Genomic DNA, 19018 nt, shown 5'->3' with positions numbered 1-19018 from the left:
ATAAGTGGTTTCCAATATTAGATCAGTTGATTTTCATTTTTAATTTATTAATAAATAAACATGTTGTTGTGCATCTTAAAAATAATAATGTGAATATCATGAAAGAATGTCATGGCTACTTAGGGTTGCCAACTTCTTTAAAAAAAATTATAATATTTTGCCTTTTGAAATTTTTTTTAAGTTTAGGAATCGTTCATAAACTAGGCCTTCAGCCTTTTTGGAAACCTTTCCTACCTCCATGTAATCTACCGTAGTCTTTACTATGATCCCGCTTCGGATAGAAGCGTAGTGTTTTTATTATCAAATCAAGAAGACATTTTGTATTTTCTGAGACTGGCATTACTTGAGATATCGCAATATTTGGATCGATTTTAGTCCGTATCTCAAAAACTATTCGACCAGTCAACAAATACCTATACCCGATTTTTGTACTTTTTGGGTCAAAATTACCTTATATACTGAGTTTTATCGAAATTGGAGAAAACAATGTTTTTTTCGATTTTTTGCAATTTTTTTAAGGGGTACCCCTTCGAAAAAATCGGGAAAAACAGAAAAAAATTTTGTTGTGGAATTTGATGAAACTCGGTGGGTGGGGTAATTTTGGTCCAAAAAGTATAAAAATCAGGTTAATTTAATGATTGGATGCAGAGTTTCTAAAATATCGCAATATTTTGATCGATTTTAGCTCATATCTCAAAAACTACTTGACCAGTCAACAAACGCACTCGATTTTTGTATTTTTTGGGTCAAAATTACCTTATATACTGAGTTTTATCGAAATTGGAGGTACAAATATTTTTTCGATTTTTTGCAATTTTTTTAAGGGGTACCCTTTGAAAAAATCGAGAAAATCGGAAAAATTTTTTTTTTGGAATTTGATTTGACTCAGTGAATAGGGTAATTTTGATCCAAAAAGTATAAAAATATAAACAAAATAGTTATTATACATTTGTAATTAGTTATATTTTGTTCAGGGCTCGCTCGAGGGTTAATCCTCTTCTTAGAATCGAGGAAAATTATATTAAAAAAATAACACTTATTCATAAACTGTATGCAGAAAAATCGATAAACATTTTGTTTTGTTGTAGTCTAACAACAACAGTGTACAAACCTTGAAATAAAAGAAAAAAATCTAATTTATTACTATTTTTTTATTATTTTTTCCATTGAAAAAATAGTACAAAGTTCTACATTAATTATTGTGAAACACGTATAAAAATTTTTTCAATATTTGACATTTTATTTTCTTTAATTTGAATGACAATTTTTCGTAATATTTATTCAGAATGTTTGTTAACTTGTTAGAAGTAGTTGTATATCTTTGAATGGTCTATTGTTAATTAGAACAATGAAAATTTTTTTTGTGCAAAAATATGATGTGAAGTATATCTCTAGGTTGCAATTGTCGGAACAAGCATTCTATGAAAAATACATTAATATTGAGTAAAACTGCAAAGCGGTTACTCTTGGCACAGTGGACTTTTAGCCGTAGCAGATGAATCTGAAGATACTTGGCTTTAAAATAATAACAATAATTTTTTTGTTGGTAAATGTTTTTTTATCTAATTTTGATTTTGAACCAAAAATTTATTTGTATATATGTAAGAATTCGTTTCAATGCATGTAAACCGGCTAGTAGCCGAGCTTATTAAGGCGCCTTAACTTGCTTTGCTATTGGTTGGGAGGTTGCGGCAGAGGGGTTGGGGGGCTGAAATATAGTCAGGAAAAAGTCGGTATCGGAACCCATATAAAGAAACAGCAAACGGCCTTACGTTGTTTTAAGCTTGGATAGAGATTATTGTACAGATATTGACTCAAACCTGGTTTCCAATCTTCACCTAAGCTTGATTGCTAAAAACAAAAAATTTTAATTTCGTGTTATCGTATCATTATTGTTGCTTTTTACTTGAGCTTTAACCGAAATGTTTTTATTTAATACGGGTTGGCCACAGACGCGAAGTTTTTGAGGCAGTGTATGTGCTTGTCATGTGCCTTTGCTCAGACGATCAATCCCTATACGAGCATAACTGCATAAAACATTACAAAAGCTTGATAAACCAATGCTGCTGACCCAACTTTGGGAGGAGTGGTAAATAAGCCTTGATTTATTAGCCTTAACCCAGGCTCGATTTATTAAGCCTAACCAAGTCTGGTAAATCAAGGCTTGGTAATCTAATGCTGGTCCACACTCGATTCCATCGTCAATATTGGCAGATGTTATATATGAATAGTCTACATGGCTTAAGTCTCATATGGAAAGTCACTCCAACTAATCAGCCAAAAATGGTATATCAATTTTGTACTTTAAAAGATAATTTGTAAATTTACACACAACGAAATGGGTTTTTTGAGGTAAAATTATGCTAATAACTGTACATAGTGTATATTTTAAATATTCTAAAACAATGAACTATATGAGTGGATAGTTAGCTGCTGTTGTATTCTAATTAAAAATAATTTGGCACACCCCAATAATAAAACTAAACAAATGACTAAATAATAAACCCAAATCTATTTTGAATGAGCATCAGCCATCATTATACATGTACTTAAAACCCCTATAATATTGTTAAGCTCGTGCGCATATATGACCTTATTTTTCAAGAAAAACGATCAAGTATGAATTAGAAATGCGCGTGCTATGATGTGGTAACACCACGTCAGATATTATTCTAATAATTAAAATAAATACTTTTTAAAATCATTCGATCGGGGCTGTCAGCCAAGGAAACAACTCTGACAGAACAGTTTGCTACATTAGCTTGGCTGAAACCGACTCCAAAAATAACAATAATTTTAACTACATCATATTATCGTTATTTTTTTACTTTTTAGTGCGTATTAAATGTTTTGGAAAAGCTTTTTTTTTGAAGTCGGTTTTCTTTTTGTTAAAAGGTTTTTTTAATATGTGAGTTTTAGTGAATCTGAAGTACACTAACTAATTTGTCACTAAAAAAAGAATCATCGAAATTGGTTGGCGTGATATTGAGTTATTCGTCCTGTTGTCGTGCATACTTATTGAAAATTTAAGACTTTTATGGTTTTCTCATGGATGACATTGTCAGAACTGGACCAAAATGAAATGAGCCCACACGAGAAGCATCAGCTTTCAAATAGATAAAGAATTATCAAAATCGGTTCACCCAGTCGAAAGTTCTGAGGTAACACACATCAAAAAAAAAAAATACAATCGAATTGATAACCTCCTCCTTTTTTGTTTGAAGTCGGTTAAATAGTTGCCATTTCTCATACCATACTTAATCATATTTCCGAGTCCTAACCAGTATGTATGCCACTCTGTACAACTTTGTTTAAAATAAATTATAACAAAGTTTTCATAAATATCTAATAAAAATTGTTATAGGGGTGAATTAATTTTTTTTGTTTTTAATTAAAGGTTATATGCCAGTTGAGTTTACAATTTTACATATTATGACACCAGAGAGTTAACATCATGAGTCAGCTTTGTATGATATTTGTTGAATGTATTATTATCATACTGACAGGTATGACGTTAATTTTTATTGACGCATACAGATATGATTAATACGTAAAGGGGTTATTAGTATATTTCAGCCCTTGTAAATTTTTATTTGATCTTGAATATAAACATTATCTATGGATAATTTTAATAATAATTGCATTTATTAAAACAAAAAAAAATTGTTGAATAAAATTTATTAAAATTTGCTCATATTGACTGATTATAAATTACAATAGGTGACTCATTTTAATTTCTCCAGCTTATTATTTTTCAATTTTCAAAAAATAAAAACTAGCAAACCTTGTTCCTTTCGGAAAGGTAGATCTCACCCGGGCCTTGAGTTTGACTTGTCTCTTAAGGTGACCAAAAAATCATCATCAAAACTGATAAGAGATAGAGAAGTTTAAATTACGCATTGGTTCTATCACTTAAAAATATTATAACAAAATACTGATGTGATTGTCACAACTACATGAGCAGGTTTATTAGGTTTATTTAAAAAAAAATTAGATTTCTCTTAGTCGGAATAGAACCAGCGACATATGGATTACTATTGAATTCAGAGGCTTAAGTCCACCGCAATTCAATTCAAAATAAACTTTATTAAAATATAAACAATTACATTAAAACTACAATACCATGTACGAATATATGTAGCTGAAAATATTGATCTTAACAATTCATATTATTGATTCACTGAACATTTAACACTGCTTCTTCTTTGAATTTCGTAACGTATTCTTCAAGAAAACAAGAATTAAACAAGTGAAAACAAACAATTGACTGAGTTAATTGGTGAAATACCATGCATAGTCAGTGTTGATTTCTTTATCACATAACACATACAAACATGTGACACATACATAACTAATAAAGTATAGTACATATGTAAATGACTTTATAAAAAATGTTTCAAACAAAAGTTGTTTAATTTTTGATAAGGAACATTTTTTACATTTAAACTTTTGTTCTATAACGGTTTACAAGATGGGTCCTACGGACCCATGACCCAATTGACCTATGATGCTCATTTACGAACTTGACCTCACTTTTTACGTCCTGAGTACGCTGTAAAAATTTCAGCTCGATATCTTTTTTCGTTTTTGAGTTATCGTGTCCACAGACGGACGGACGGACGGACAACAGGAAATGGACTAATTAGGTGATTCTATGAACACCTATGACAAAATTTTTTTCCTAGCATCATTATTTTTAAGCGTTACAAACTTGGGACTAAACTTAATATACTATGTATATTTCATATATGCATGGTATAAAAACAACACCCTTACATTAAAAAACACACGTAAGCATGTAGTTATACATATCTGTATATGTATTTGCCTAAACACACATAGCATATTATACAAATAAGTACATTTTCCAACTTTAATTTAGCTAAAACATGAAATCCTGTCATTTTCATGACTTGTGACCATAGGAACTTTTCTTTAGAATGACTTAAACTATCATTCCCCAAAATTTGAAAAAGTTTGACCGAAATGTAGATTACATATAATTTGTGCGAGGTCTTTTGCGGGTTTCTTTCTAGATGAAAGTCATTAAAATAATATTCGGTGTATTTGAATATAACTATAAAGAAAATAATTTAAATATTTATATTATAAATTTTCAATATTATTCAATTGTGACAAACACAGACACAAACAGACAACGAACGACAAGCGACTTATTTTAACATCTTAAATAAACTTAAATGTATATAAATTAACAGGAAGTGTGTAAATAAACAAACATTTATTATATCCATACATATATGGTCGAGAGAATATAACGCAAGCAAGTTCCGTCCGTCGATGTCGTTACTCGTTGTACGTGAGATTAAGTCTTTATGATTATGATATGATAGATATAGTATGCAGAGTACATTATGACTTATCATAATAAATATTTTGTATATTCCATACATAGTAGTCGTTTTACCGACATGTCGTATCGTATAAATTTATCCATAACATATTATAACACACCTACAACTTTATAAACAAACAACCCAGACCGAGTGGCTCTTGTAACAGCATAAGCAATACCTAGACAAATTATAGGTTATCTTTATCTATTTCAATTAATTTCAACGCTTTCCTTGTTTCGATAAATTTTTCGAAATCAATCAGCTGCTTTTCAAATTCTTCAATTTCCAACCAATCGAATTGAATATATTACTTCATAGTGAACTTTGTTATCGGTGGCGTGCCCAAAATATTGTGCCCGCGTGCCATTGGATTTCTATTCCCGCCTGAGGAGATTATTGTCTTGATATATACAGGGTGGACCATTTTAATCTATTATGGTTAATGGTTATACAAATTAAACAGATTGGACCTAGATCTCTGGATTGCTTATTAGAGAATTAAGATCCTAAAAGGTAATTTTAATAATAACAATAATAATAATAATGAGGTTTATTCTCCGTTTCTCTGACATATACGCCTATGCCACCCACATCAATATTTGTTAATCTTTATTTATTTAATTACATGCATATATACAATTATTTATTATGATGTAGGAGAAGTCGGTTGCTTCGTTCTCATCCAAGCGACGACAATGTGATCAATTCTGCTGCCCCATTAATTAAGATTCACACTGCGGCTGCCTGGATTCGAACCCGCAACTTAAGCCTAACTAGACAAATGGTTAAAGTCTATCGCCTTAGATTGCTCGGCCCCTTAGGCTCCCCAGATCCTAAAAGGTAAGAGAAAGAATAAAACTTTAAATTACAAAGTTGATCCTCATAAAAAAAATAACATTTTTTCGAAAATCGTTAGCTTTCGGAGGAAATGCGACTTAAAAATATGCCATTATTGCATTTATTCGAAAGAAAAGACGCTAGGCTTAGAATTTTTTTTGACAATAATTATCAAGAACAATAAAAGTCATTCGTCTGTGTTAATAACTTTTAAGTCCAGGTAAATTTTCAAAATCATTTAAAGACCAAAGTCAAATGTTTGTAACGAAATTTTGTATAAGTAACAGTTTTTACATTTAAACTTTTGTTCTATCTCCAACGGGTTTCAAGATGGATTCTATGAACCCAGGACCCAATTGAAGTATGTTTCATTTACGAAGTCAACTTCATTCTTAACGTCCTGAGTACGCTATTGGTAAAAATTTCAACTTGATATCTCTTTCCGTTTTTGAGTTATCAGGTTGTCAGACGGACAAGAGGACAGCCGGAAATACGGAAAAAGATTCCGGACAGTCGGAAATGGACTAATAAGGTGGTTTTACGAACACTGATGCCAAAATTTTATTCATAGAATCAATATTTTTAAGCTTTACAAACTTGGAACTCAACTGAGTTTACCTTGTTATATTTGATATAAAGATGGTATAAAAAGGCTAAAAAATTGCAGTCCAATATTTAGGACCACTGCACTGGCTCGAATTTAAAGGTACAATATCAATTAAATATTTTTGTTACAAAAACCAGTAAACTAAATACTATGATTAAATAGATACAACTTTAATGAAATGAAGTAAGTTCCTGTGTATTCAATTTCAAAACATAACAAAACGATAAAGTCAATTGAGGTGAGAATATGTATACATATATCGGATAAGTATAAAGTATTAGTAAGTGTATTGTCAAGAGCCCTTCTCATCTTTCATTTACCACCAGCACATATAAATATTTATCTAAATACAATATTTAGTCTTAGGGCTTACGGTGATATTTTCATCAAAAGCTGCATTTTATGCAGAAAGCAAGCCACTTCGCACAGTGATACTAGGGACCAAACTAAATGATTTCGTCCGAGGAAACACAATTTTCATCCACTGTAATTCAAGATGGCGGCCATTTTCCAAAATGGCAGATGCATAATTTAAAACATTTACTGGATCAAAACGGTTGCACCGATTTAAGCGAGTGAGGTGTCAATCAATTCGTATTGACACCTCTAATCAAAAGAAAAACATACCATTCGAAAAATTAAAGATGGCGGCCAAATATTAAGAAACATGTGTAATTTATCAATTAATTTTTTCATTCTAGTGAAAATAACAGCTAAATATCCTATGATGAAGGTCAAATATTTTTTGTTTAGATAAAACTTGAGAATATTATCTACAAAATAAAAAAAATTTCGTCACAATCCGTCGAGTAGTTTTTGAATTATACGCATTACAAAAAAAGGGTGGTTTTAAAAGCCTTCATTGTACGTAATGTGATGCATTGTCTAATCAAAACGAATTCACTGATTTCAGTAATTTAAATAGGAAATGATTTTTCATGGTATTGTCATGATATGACGTCTGTGAAAACCGGCTTAGTGCAAGTTGAACTCGCGCATAAATTCGTACCGATACACACACAATTTGTTTTGGTCACAATTTACAAAAACTTCAACCTAGAATGCTTTTCGGAGTGGCAACAGGGAATTTCTAACAACTTTTGGAGGAATTAGAGAAATATATATACATATAATAAATATCATATTTTTCCGCTTATTCGTACTCCTCTTTTTCTTCTTCGTCCGATATGGTTAAACTGAAAGAAGAGAAAATTCATATTAAATCAGTTCAAAATATACCTAATATAATTTATAAACAGTAAGTAAAAAATTATATACCTTTCGTTTTTGCAGCTGCCTTTACATATGATGCATTGAACTGTGCAGGTTAGATTCACTCGCCGACACGTGCAGCGCATTGTTTCGCAGCCTTTTTTACAGCCGCAATGGTTCAAGTAAAACAACTCACGCCATATTTCACTGACTTCCGACCACTGCGGTACCCAGCTATCATTAAACGTCTTCCAACCCCAAGAGGATGGTAACGGCACAGAGGCATCATCAAGAGTAAGGGCATTGCCCCATAAGTGGCCCGCTTGATATACAACACGGAGTGCATGTTTTTGTAATGCTGCCAATGTTGGTGGGATATTGGTTACCAATTTATTTTTTGTTAGAAATAGATCTTTGCGTACCAAGTTAACCGACGAATGTGTTGTTTGAGGATCATATAGGTAGCAAGTGAACTTTTCCAGCATGGCCATTATTCCTTCAGGAAGACTTTGTAATGGCTGCGATATTTGTTTGAAAGATGGTGTTACTTCAGGGTGTGATAACCACGTTTTGAAGCATGATTTCTTCCCTTTTGTATGGAAATAAGAAGTAGTTATACACCCTGTAAAGGCATGAAAACCACGAAGAGCAGTCGATCTGTCCGGACCTAAAGTATTAGCTATTTTGTGAACTTCCACAAAACGGCGTTTATTTTCCGTTCTGGTCAATAGCCATAGCTCTTGTAGGCTGCTTTCAATTGAAATTTGGTGAAAATATGATATTAATAACACCAAAACGTCTGTATCCGATGATCTGATCAAAATACGCGTTATTCCCTTTTTGGCCATATCTTTAGCGTGAAGTACGATGCGGCCATCAGCTTCTTCTGCATGTGTTCCTATTTCTTTTCCAGATATCGTGGTACAAGTGTAGTTTGAGGAAGTCAATTTATTAGCAAGATTGGTCACCACATTAGCAGCATCAAAGTCACTTAGGAAGGCTTGCCCTAGAAAATGAAAACGCTCAGCTTTATTTTTTTCATTTTTCAGAAAATCTGACCAATCGGAAGGTAAGCTATTATTAGCAATAACTTGACGTCGAATGCCAGCTCCTCTTCCTTCTCGTTCTTGTCTTTTTAGGCTATTCGGCATATAAAGATCCCATACTAGGTCTACTCTCTTTGCACTAGTTGTAGAACATGAGGCCTGATATCTGCTGAGTAATACTCTTGAAAATTTTTGGAGTTCTTTGGCCGAATCATTTGTACAAGTGCAGCTCCATCAAAGATTATTCCATCAAACTGAATGGGTACGCTTTCTGTTTTTACTAAATATTCTAGTTTTTCAGCAAGATCAGCCTTAACGCCTGAGCGAAGTTGCCCATTAGCTGACAAAGAAGGTGGGCATCTTTGATTTTCATATTGAAAAAAGTGTCCAGATCAAGCTCACGTTCTCTTGCAACTATAAACTTTTTAAGCAATAATGCTCTTGTTTTGATAACTTGTAATATCTCATCAACATTCAACAGGTTACTCACGTCACCAAAGCTCTAGTCATGCATCAAGTGTCTGCAACTGTGCTTCATAGTCTTATGCAAGAGGCTTATCAGGCGGAAGACAGTGATGGTCACAAAGATTTCGATATCTGGTTAGCAGAAAAATCTTCAAAATCTCCTACCGTCATGTTCTGGCTTACTGTTCTAAATTTGGAAGTTTTACTACTGAATTTTGTGAAATCTGTGAGGCAAGGAGACTTTACACTTTACAAAGAAAGCTTGAAACAAATGATGCCTTGGTTTTTTTCTTTTGACCATACCAACTATGCACGTTGGATTGCAGATTTTCTGAAAAATGAAAAAAATAAAGCTGAGCTTTTTCATTTTCTAGGGCAAGCCTTCCTAAGTGACTTTGATGCTGCTAATGTGGTGACCAATCTTGCTAATAAATTGACTTCCTCAAACTACACTTGTACCACGATATCTGGAAAAGAAATAGGAACACATGCAGAAGAAGCTGATGGCCGCATCGTACTTCACGCTAAAGATATGGCCAAAAAGGGAATAACGCGTATTTTGATCAGATCATCGGATACAGACGTTTTGGTGTTATTAATATCATATTTTCACCAAATTTCAATTGAAAGCAGCCTACAAGAGCTATGGCTATTGACCAGAACGGAAAATAAACGCCGTTTTGTGGAAGTTCACAAAATAGCTAATACTTTAGGTCCGGACAGATCGACTGCTCTTCGTGGTTTTCATGCCTTTACAGGGTGTATAACTACTTCTTATTTCCATACAAAAGGGAAGAAATCATGCTTCAAAACGTGGTTATCACAAAGTCTTCCTGAAGGAATAATGGCCATGCTGGAAAAGTTCACTTGCTACCTATATGATCCTCAAACAACACATTCGTCGGTTAACTTGGTACGCAAAGAACTATTTGCAACAAAAAATAAATTGGTAACCAATATCCCACCAACATTGGCAGCATTACAAAAACATGCACTCCGTGTTGTATATCAAGCGGGCCACTTATGGGGCAATGCCCTTACTCTTGATGATGCCTCTGTGCCATTACCATCCTCTTGGGGTTGGAAGACGTTTAATGATAGCTGGGTACCGCAGTGGTCGGAAGTCAGTGAAATATGGCGTGAGTTGTTTTACTTGGACCATTGCGGCTGTAAAAAAGGCTGCGAAACAATGCGCTGCACGTGTCGGCGAGTGAATCTAACCTGCACAGTTCAATGCATCATATGTAAAGGCAGCTGCAAAAACGAAAGGTATATAATTTTTTACTTACTGTTTATAAATTATATTAGGTATATTTTGAACTGATTTAATATGAATTTTCTCTTCTTTCAGTTTAACCATATCGGACGAAGAAGAAAAAGAGGAGTACGAATAAGCGGAAAAATATGATATTTATTATATGTATATATATTTCTCTAATTCCTCCAAAAGTTGTTAGAAATTCCCTGTTGCCACTCCGAAAAGCATTCTAGGTTGAAGTTTTTGTAAATTGTGACCAAAACAAATTGTGTGTGTATCGGTACGAATTTATGCGCGAGTTTGCACTAAGCCGGTTTTCACAGACGTCATATCATGACAATACCATGAAAAATCATTTCCTATTTAAATTACTGAAATCAGTGAATTCGTTTTGATTAGACAATGCATCACATTACGTACAATGAAGGCTTTTAAAACCACCCTTTTTTTGTAATGCGTATAATTCAAAAACTACTCGACGGATTGTGACGAAATTTTTTTTATTTTGTAGATAATATTCTCAAGTTTTATCTAAACAAAAAATATTTGACCTTCATCATAGGATATTTAGCTGTTATTTTCACTAGAATGAAAAAATTAATTGATAAATTACACATGTTTCTTAATATTTGGCCGCCATCTTTAATTTTTCGAATGGTATGTTTTTCTTTTGATTAGAGGTGTCAATACGAATTGATTGACACCTCACTCGCTTAAATCGGTGCAACCGTTTTGATCCAGTAAATGTTTTAAATTATGCATCTGCCATTTTGGAAAATGGCCGCCATCTTGAATTCCAGTGGATGAAAATTGTGTTTCCTCGGACGAAATCATTTATTTTGGTCCCTAATATCACTGTGCGAAGTGTCTTGCTTTCTGCATAAAATGCAGTTTTATTTTGCTAAGCCCTATGACTAATTGTATAAAAGTATTGTATTATATCGTCTACGAAAAAAACATTATAACACAGAAAACTGATTAATGAATCGTATAAATAAGGAAATGATTTGCAACAGGTACATAAACATTGTTATGAATTATTTTTTTTAACCGACTTCAAACAAAAAAGGAGGCGGTTATCAATTCGACTGTATTTTTATCTGTGTTACCTCAGAACTTTCAACTGGGTGAACCGATTTTTATGATTCTTTATCTATTTGAAACCGTGTGATCTCATTTCATTTTGGTCCAGTTCTGACAACGGCATCAATGAGAAAACCATAAAATTCTTAAATTTGTAAGAAGTATGCACGACAAGAGGACGAATAACTCAATATCACGCCAACCGATTTCGATGATTCTTTTTTTAGTGACAAATTAGTTAGTGTGTACTTCAGATTCACTAAAAATCACAAAATAAAAAAAACTTTTAACAAAAAGAAAACCGACTTCAAAAGAAAAACTTTTCCAAAACAAATTAATATGCACTAAAAAGTAAAAAAATAACGATAATATAATGTAGTTAAAATTATTGTTATTTTTGGAGTCGGTGTCAGCCAAGCTAATGTAGCAAACTGTTCTGTCAGAGTTGTTTCCTTGGCTGACACCGACTCCGATACAAACCATAGACTTATATGTCCATCCCTACGATTAATAAAGTAGGGTGTCGTTACAATGGCAACTCTCTGAAATAAAATTTATACATGGAACGAATATATTTAATAACTTAAGAAATTTACATTTATGAAGTAAGTTTTGTTGATGTTTTGAAGATTATAGGAAAAGTTTTGTTATTGATTCGCTTTTCATGCACATATTTAACAATATCAAACTAATATACATATTGAAAGTGTTTGTTATATTTATTATATTATTATATCTATATTTGAATAACTCAAGATTATTAGTGGTTTCATTAGGGTTGAATTAACCAATGGACAAATAACATAAGTTTAAAAAATGAGATATGAGCTGAAATGCAGATATCAACATAAATGTTGAGATATTAGTTTAAACCTCTGGCAAAGATGTCGTAGATGCAAATATCTTTAGCATGTCTTTCGGATAATTTATGCAAATACAATGATAAGCTTTAAAAACGCGCAATAAAGTCAAATTAACATAATACTTCAATTTTAAGATCTACGTCGCAACTCTCCGAAAATGAGAAAAACACCCCCAAAAATTCATAAAAATTAGTGTAAAAATTGAAAACTATAAAATTTTCAATGCAAACCACTTCCTTATCCTCGAAAATGGGGAAAAAATGTCCATATAAATACTTTTTCTGTAATACGGGACCAAGCCCGTATTGAAAGCTAAGATACTTATACATTATAAATTAATATCTGTACTAAACTGAGAACGCCGTCGTATTTTCCAAAGGATGGAAGTAAAGAGGGTGACCTAGGCGGGGGCAAGTGGATTGAAAGACTGGGCATATGATGTATTTGTCTTTAAAGTTGACATGGTCTATCATTAGGACAAGATAGATTATGGAAATGAGTCAATGAAAATGAAACATTTAATTAATTCATTGAAATGAATCATTACCGCGGCGAAGCTGCGGGGAAAAAACTAGTGATCAATAAAAGTTTCCATTTAACATTTCAAGTTTAGCCTCACCCCCGCTAAAGGTGTAGAATATTTAAATTTTGATATGACGAACGAGTAAATGCGCGAGTTTTGATATTGTTTAAAATTTTAAATAAAATTTAAAATTTTAAAGAGGCTTGTCAACAAAAATTCTATTTTAAATTAATTTGAAAAGATTAATAAAGTAAGTTAACTTTGATTGAAAGTCATAAGTTTTTATTTATATTGACACTTTTCAATCAAAATAATTTAATATTTTTAAATAATGGTAGAAAGGGTAATAGCAATTTTAGAACATGCGTTTTAAAGCTGTAAAGAGAATTTAATTAAATGAAGCAAAGTGAACAAATTAAAATTATATTACATTTCACTACGCTCCTGTAAGATTTTTTAATAAATAAAAAAATTGTATTGATTAGGCAGGATTCGAACCCCAGAATATTTATATAAGTTTGGTCTTTACTAGTCAAACCGCGATGTGTTGGCACTATTCGAATGTACATGAAAAATCCTGCTATTTAAAAAAAAACAAGTTATATCCGATGATTTGCCTAAACTGTTAAAATTTTTCAGAAAAAAGATTTTTTTCCAAATTGAGGTTATGTATCGGGCTAAAATTTACCATACTTTTTTATAATCATAAGTTACATTTTTTCCCAATTTCAACTCAATTCCTTCATTTTTGGAAAAGTTACCAAAGAAAGATTAAAATATGAGGTTTCTGCGCTTTTCTTGTGATTTTGAGGTTATTTTGATATGTTTTGGGTTCGATGAAAAATTCATAACAAGGTCTATGCAAAAATTCATAACAAACAATCCTTTTTTTATTCGCGTGAATCCGATTAATAGAAGCAGAGTTATTCAAGAAAACAAAGTAGAGAAAAATCGTCACAAATCGCGTGCAGAAGGACGTGCGGAACCTTCCGTAACCGAAAAACTCCTTTTCTCTGTTTTTTACAACGAAAGATACCTATTAAAAAAATTAACTTTCTCCCAAAATTTTCCATTTTAAAATCTGAATGGATCTTTAAATTGAGATCGATTCTTTTCTCGATTAACAGACACTGAAGAGAATGACTGTTAGTTTTATACTATATTTTTTTCCGGATATTTGAATTACACGTGTAAACAGTAGGTACTGGAAAAATTATTTTAACCGGTATAAAGAATGTATTTTATTCAGTTAATGTCACGCCCTTTTCTAAGAAAGTAAAAGACAGAATATGCCTAACGTATTTATAAAAAAAAGCATTTCTACAAATTTATAGAAAATTACATAGAAATTCGAAATTTTTTGTTGTTGAAAGCCTTCTGATATTATAATATGCTCTTCCTTATAAAAAGTAAAAAAAAAAAAACTAATAAAATCCTTAGAATTAAAATCTGTAGCTCGTAGCACACAAATGTATGTCTATATTATGCATTGTATAAATAAAATTCGTATGAGTTGTATGTTCTAACGATGTTTATAAAAGCTCTGGGTAAGTAGAATCATAGAAGTGGTTCCTCTTTGAACAACAGTAACGGTGTGTGTAGTATATTGTTACACAGAATACAATAATCAAAGTTTTCGTACATAGCCGTGGCCATCAACCAACTCCAGGGCGTGGCTGCGCATTGTGGTGACATTGATCCACCCCCGCGCGGCACACACACTGGGGTTCATTCACCGTCGTCCGATGGGGTAGTGGTTGTTAGAGCTACCGGCTCTGTAATGGCGCCATGAGCCATCAACCTATTTGTATATGATTCTTAATAAATATCATGAATAAAATTATTTGTTTGCGTTTATTTGTAATATTTTTGCATTAAATTATTCATTCAAATTTCCCCGTATTCATTTTTTCGTGTTATTTAGATTTTTGTTTTGTTTAGTTCCGAAAATGTTTCATCGTTTGTTACGATTTCATTTTAAGGGTGTTATTTCTTAAAGTGGTTGTGATTTGTTTGAGTGAAATTATCTTAATTGTTCACAGTAAATATAGGTGAGATTGTTATTTGATTCTAATCTTTGTTTCTGGAATAACTTGTTTGAGTTATTTAGAATAGAAAATTATTTTGCTATTTAATAAAGATGTTTTATAAGATTTTTTTTTCCTCTAAAAATAAAAAGTGTTGTTTTGAGCTACATTTTGCGATTTACATATTTGTAGCTTTAAAATTATAAAGAATTTAAAAAAAATGTATTTAATAATACCTCAAATAGGGCCACTTACTTTTGCCGTTGTTTTGTATTTAAGATCGGTTTTTCGCAAATTTTTTAACTGTCATAATGGATCAGTTTATCTACAAAATTGCGATGATAATTTTCAAACAGACTCTGTATAAAATATGAAATTTAAGTTCAAAGTCAAAAGCAAGTACCATTTTTAGCCAAGTCATTATATTAGACGATCTTTTTTACTGGAGGAATTTTTAGATTTTGTTTTGGTTTTATGGTAATGCGTAAATTATTACGTCTGAGGTTTGGATGTTAAAATGTCCACAAATCGAGAAATAAGGAAAAGCTGAAAACTATCAAGAGCTATGATTTGACCGGCATTTATCATTCAATGTTTCAACTGTAATTGAATTTCATGAAAGATATTAATGCTTTTTCTGTCGAAAATTTACTTAAGATATTTCGATACCAAAACGAAAGTATTACCAAAAAACTGTTACGGTTTCTGAGAAATTAATTATTGAAAACAGCCCTTTTTACATGGTACCTACATGGTGGTGTATGAAGAAGTAGTAATAAATGTTGGTTTTTAGTCAATAAGTGCTTTAAAAAATGTTTTACCATTTACATAAAAAACTGTTATCAATATTCCTCAAGTCTTAAGGATGTTCCAGCATGGTATTTGCAGTTTCTATGTTAAAGCAATGGTACAATTTTTTTTTCGACAGAATTTAACGAAAAATTAAATTTAAGAATTTAATAATGCTTACTATTAATTCCCAAAGTTTCAGAAATTTTGACCGTTTAAAATGGGAAATAATTATGCCAACGTCCCAATTTCGATCAATTTACGTCAAAATTAATATCTCGAAAGTGAAAATTAATTTCTAAATTTTTTTTTTAGAATTGTATTGTATAAACATTTTTTTCTACTTTTTCTTCAATATAAAAATCATAATCATAAAAAATAGTTGGAGAGACCGGACATTTTACATGCTTTAAATGGGACATGAACCTCAAAATCGCGAACTTTGTCTTTAAATATCTCGCGATCTAAACGGTCAAAAATTATGAAATTTTAGGAATTCATAAATAAAGCTATTATAAACCCGAGAAAAAAAATTCGGCCAAATCTGTCGAAAAGTGATTTCATGCTGGTACTACCTTAAGCTTTAAAATCGCATATCAAAATTAATAACTTTGCAAAAGAATGGAAAACTTTTTATTAAAGGAGAGATGAACTATTAAAAGTGAATTTTTTTTATCAACATTTCTCAGAAACCGTACAGAGAATCGATGTGAATTTTTCATGAAAGATGTAAAAAAGGATGATTAATTGATAAATAAAATTTCAAAATTGTTGGATCATTTTCTTTTTTTTTTTTCGAAATACCTTAAAATACATTTACTTATAAATGTATATCACCTTAGAGAATTTCCTCTTGAAGGAAAATAAACTTTTGAAATTGTAGATGTCAAATCATTGAAGTTAAATCATATACATACTAACAAGTTTACGTGATCTTGATGATATTGGAAAGGCTAAATGCGTTAACGGCAAAAATCGTAGCGTATTCAAAGAAGATTCAGAGGGCAAATGAAACTTAGTTTATAAAATTGGCTGATTAATATTAGTAAAACTTTAATAATAAGCAAAGTTACACCCTTATAAAGTTGGTTAAAACTTATGATTTGACCTTTTTTTCGATTCACACATCTTTAACGAGATACACAATTCCTGCACAAAGCACTATCTGCCCAATCCGAACCTTAGTTAGGCCGAAAGACCCCATTTTTCGATAAATTTGGAATTTTTGGAAAATTAAAATAAATTAATATTGCCCTATCCTATACTCAGCTTGGTCAACGGACACGAGTCGTATTTTTCGGAATATAGACTTTAATTTTTAAATAGAAAAATTCGAAATCCAACATGCTTATCGGATGCTTTTGACATGCTCTTAGCATAGATCGGATTGGGCAGAGAGTTGGTTTTGTTTGACTCCAAACAAAATATACAGAAATGATATTTCAATCGGCAATTTATGTTTAATTTTAAGTGTCTCGAGTTTGTTTGAAGCCTATTTTGGAAAAGCATCCAAATGAAAAAATCGCATACAATTTTATATTAAATTTTGAATTATTATTTGATTTTAATTTTTGTATTTTGTTTATTTCCAGGAACCTAAACTGTATAATGCTTGATATAACAACTTGACATAACGACCAATTGCCCAAAGTGATAATTGGTCAATATGGCTGTGAGTAGCACCGATAACATCGAATATCATCCAACTGTTCTAGCACAGCTTTTACATTCCCTACCGCATCTAAATGTATCATGCCATAGAGTCAACAGTACTTTTAATCCACAGTCCGATATTTATTTAGAGGTAAATTTTATTTATTTCAATTATTTATTAATTTTTAAGTTCTGTATCTTTTTATTATATTATTAATATTATTTTTCCAAAATATTTTCCAAATTTGTCAGTCCTCAATGTTACAGTGATCATGATCCGTGCTTATTCTACGTTGACACTTCTATCCATATGAGGGGATATAATGACATAAGAAAGGAGACTGGGTATAAGATTTTGACCCAACTTGTGTGTCAGATACTAGCTCAGACAATCAGACCTGGATATCTGATCTTCTCCCAAGCTTTGTGTGAAAACTGCAATTAAAAGAAATTATTAGACTGCCCATCACACAAAAAAACGTAAGACCTAAGAAAATAGTTAGAAACATCAGAATCAAATGTTTCTTCCTAGTAACTGTCAAAAAATTTGCTTACATTTTTCGCTTTTTTCGAGTGTCATATCTATTAGTCGTACTTTTTGTAAAAAAGGGGCGAACTCAGGCTTGATTTATTATCTAGGTAGATCATATCTTGAACTAGAATTTTATTTAAGTTTTTTTCTTTGTTGGTTAACTACAAACCGATTATTAGCCATAATAGATTAAAATGGTTCACCATGTATATTTTTTAACAGTTAGGTTAATAATTTTAAAATTAACTTTGCATGAGAAAACCCATTGAGTTATCTAAATAGACTAAAATATATAAAAACTAAAAATAAAAATTCAACTCTAGTTAAATTAAGCATCATCATATCTACTTTATAAATAATCCGTGTTACCTGAATCTATTGTGTGTATTAAAATCAATGGAATTTGCATTTATTTAAAAAATATTCATTGTAGCGCTAATAATATGATTTATAACATTCTTTGTTTCCTGAATTAGATATAAACAATTGGAAGCATCCTGTGCTCGTCTATTTATCTTTGCCTTCCTTCGATCAAACACACATTACAATTATATTTGTTAAATGTAAATGAGAGTAGAGTATAAGTTTGTTATAGATTGAAGTTTATTGAATTATATTCAACTCAGCAGCATACATTTAAACTTCATCAACAATTGTTCTAAGTTTTATTATGAATATAAATTAGAAGATTCATTTTGAAGATTCATTAAATCATTATTTTATTTTTTCGTTGTAGTTAAATGATAACAGCAATTCGTTTATGATT

At 31.4% G+C, this 19018-nt stretch overlaps 1 protein-coding gene across 5 annotated transcripts in view; it reads left to right on the top strand.

Annotated features, from left to right (window-relative positions):
• LOC123295174 (protein tweety) overlaps window positions 1-19018 on the top strand; it is a 42534-nt gene that overhangs the window by 18909 nt on the left and 4607 nt on the right. For 2 of the 5 annotated variants that reach the window (XM_044876418.1, XM_044876420.1), the window contains exons 1-2: window positions 15226-15302; window positions 17660-17871. In XM_044876418.1, the coding sequence (XP_044732353.1) occupies window positions 17734-17871 (138 nt within the window). In that variant the 5' untranslated portion in view covers window positions 15226-15302; window positions 17660-17733. Of the gene's footprint in view, window positions 1-15225; window positions 15303-17659; window positions 17872-19018 lie in introns of those variants that run through there. The other 3 variants (XM_044876419.1, XM_044876416.1, XM_044876417.1) reach the window with 2 other exon arrangements.

Source organism: Chrysoperla carnea, chromosome 3, assembly GCF_905475395.1.
Source record: "Chrysoperla carnea chromosome 3, inChrCarn1.1, whole genome shotgun sequence".
Taxonomy (NCBI): Eukaryota; Metazoa; Arthropoda; class Insecta; order Neuroptera; family Chrysopidae; genus Chrysoperla; species Chrysoperla carnea.
This window is presented reverse-complemented; position numbering and strand designations above follow the sequence as displayed.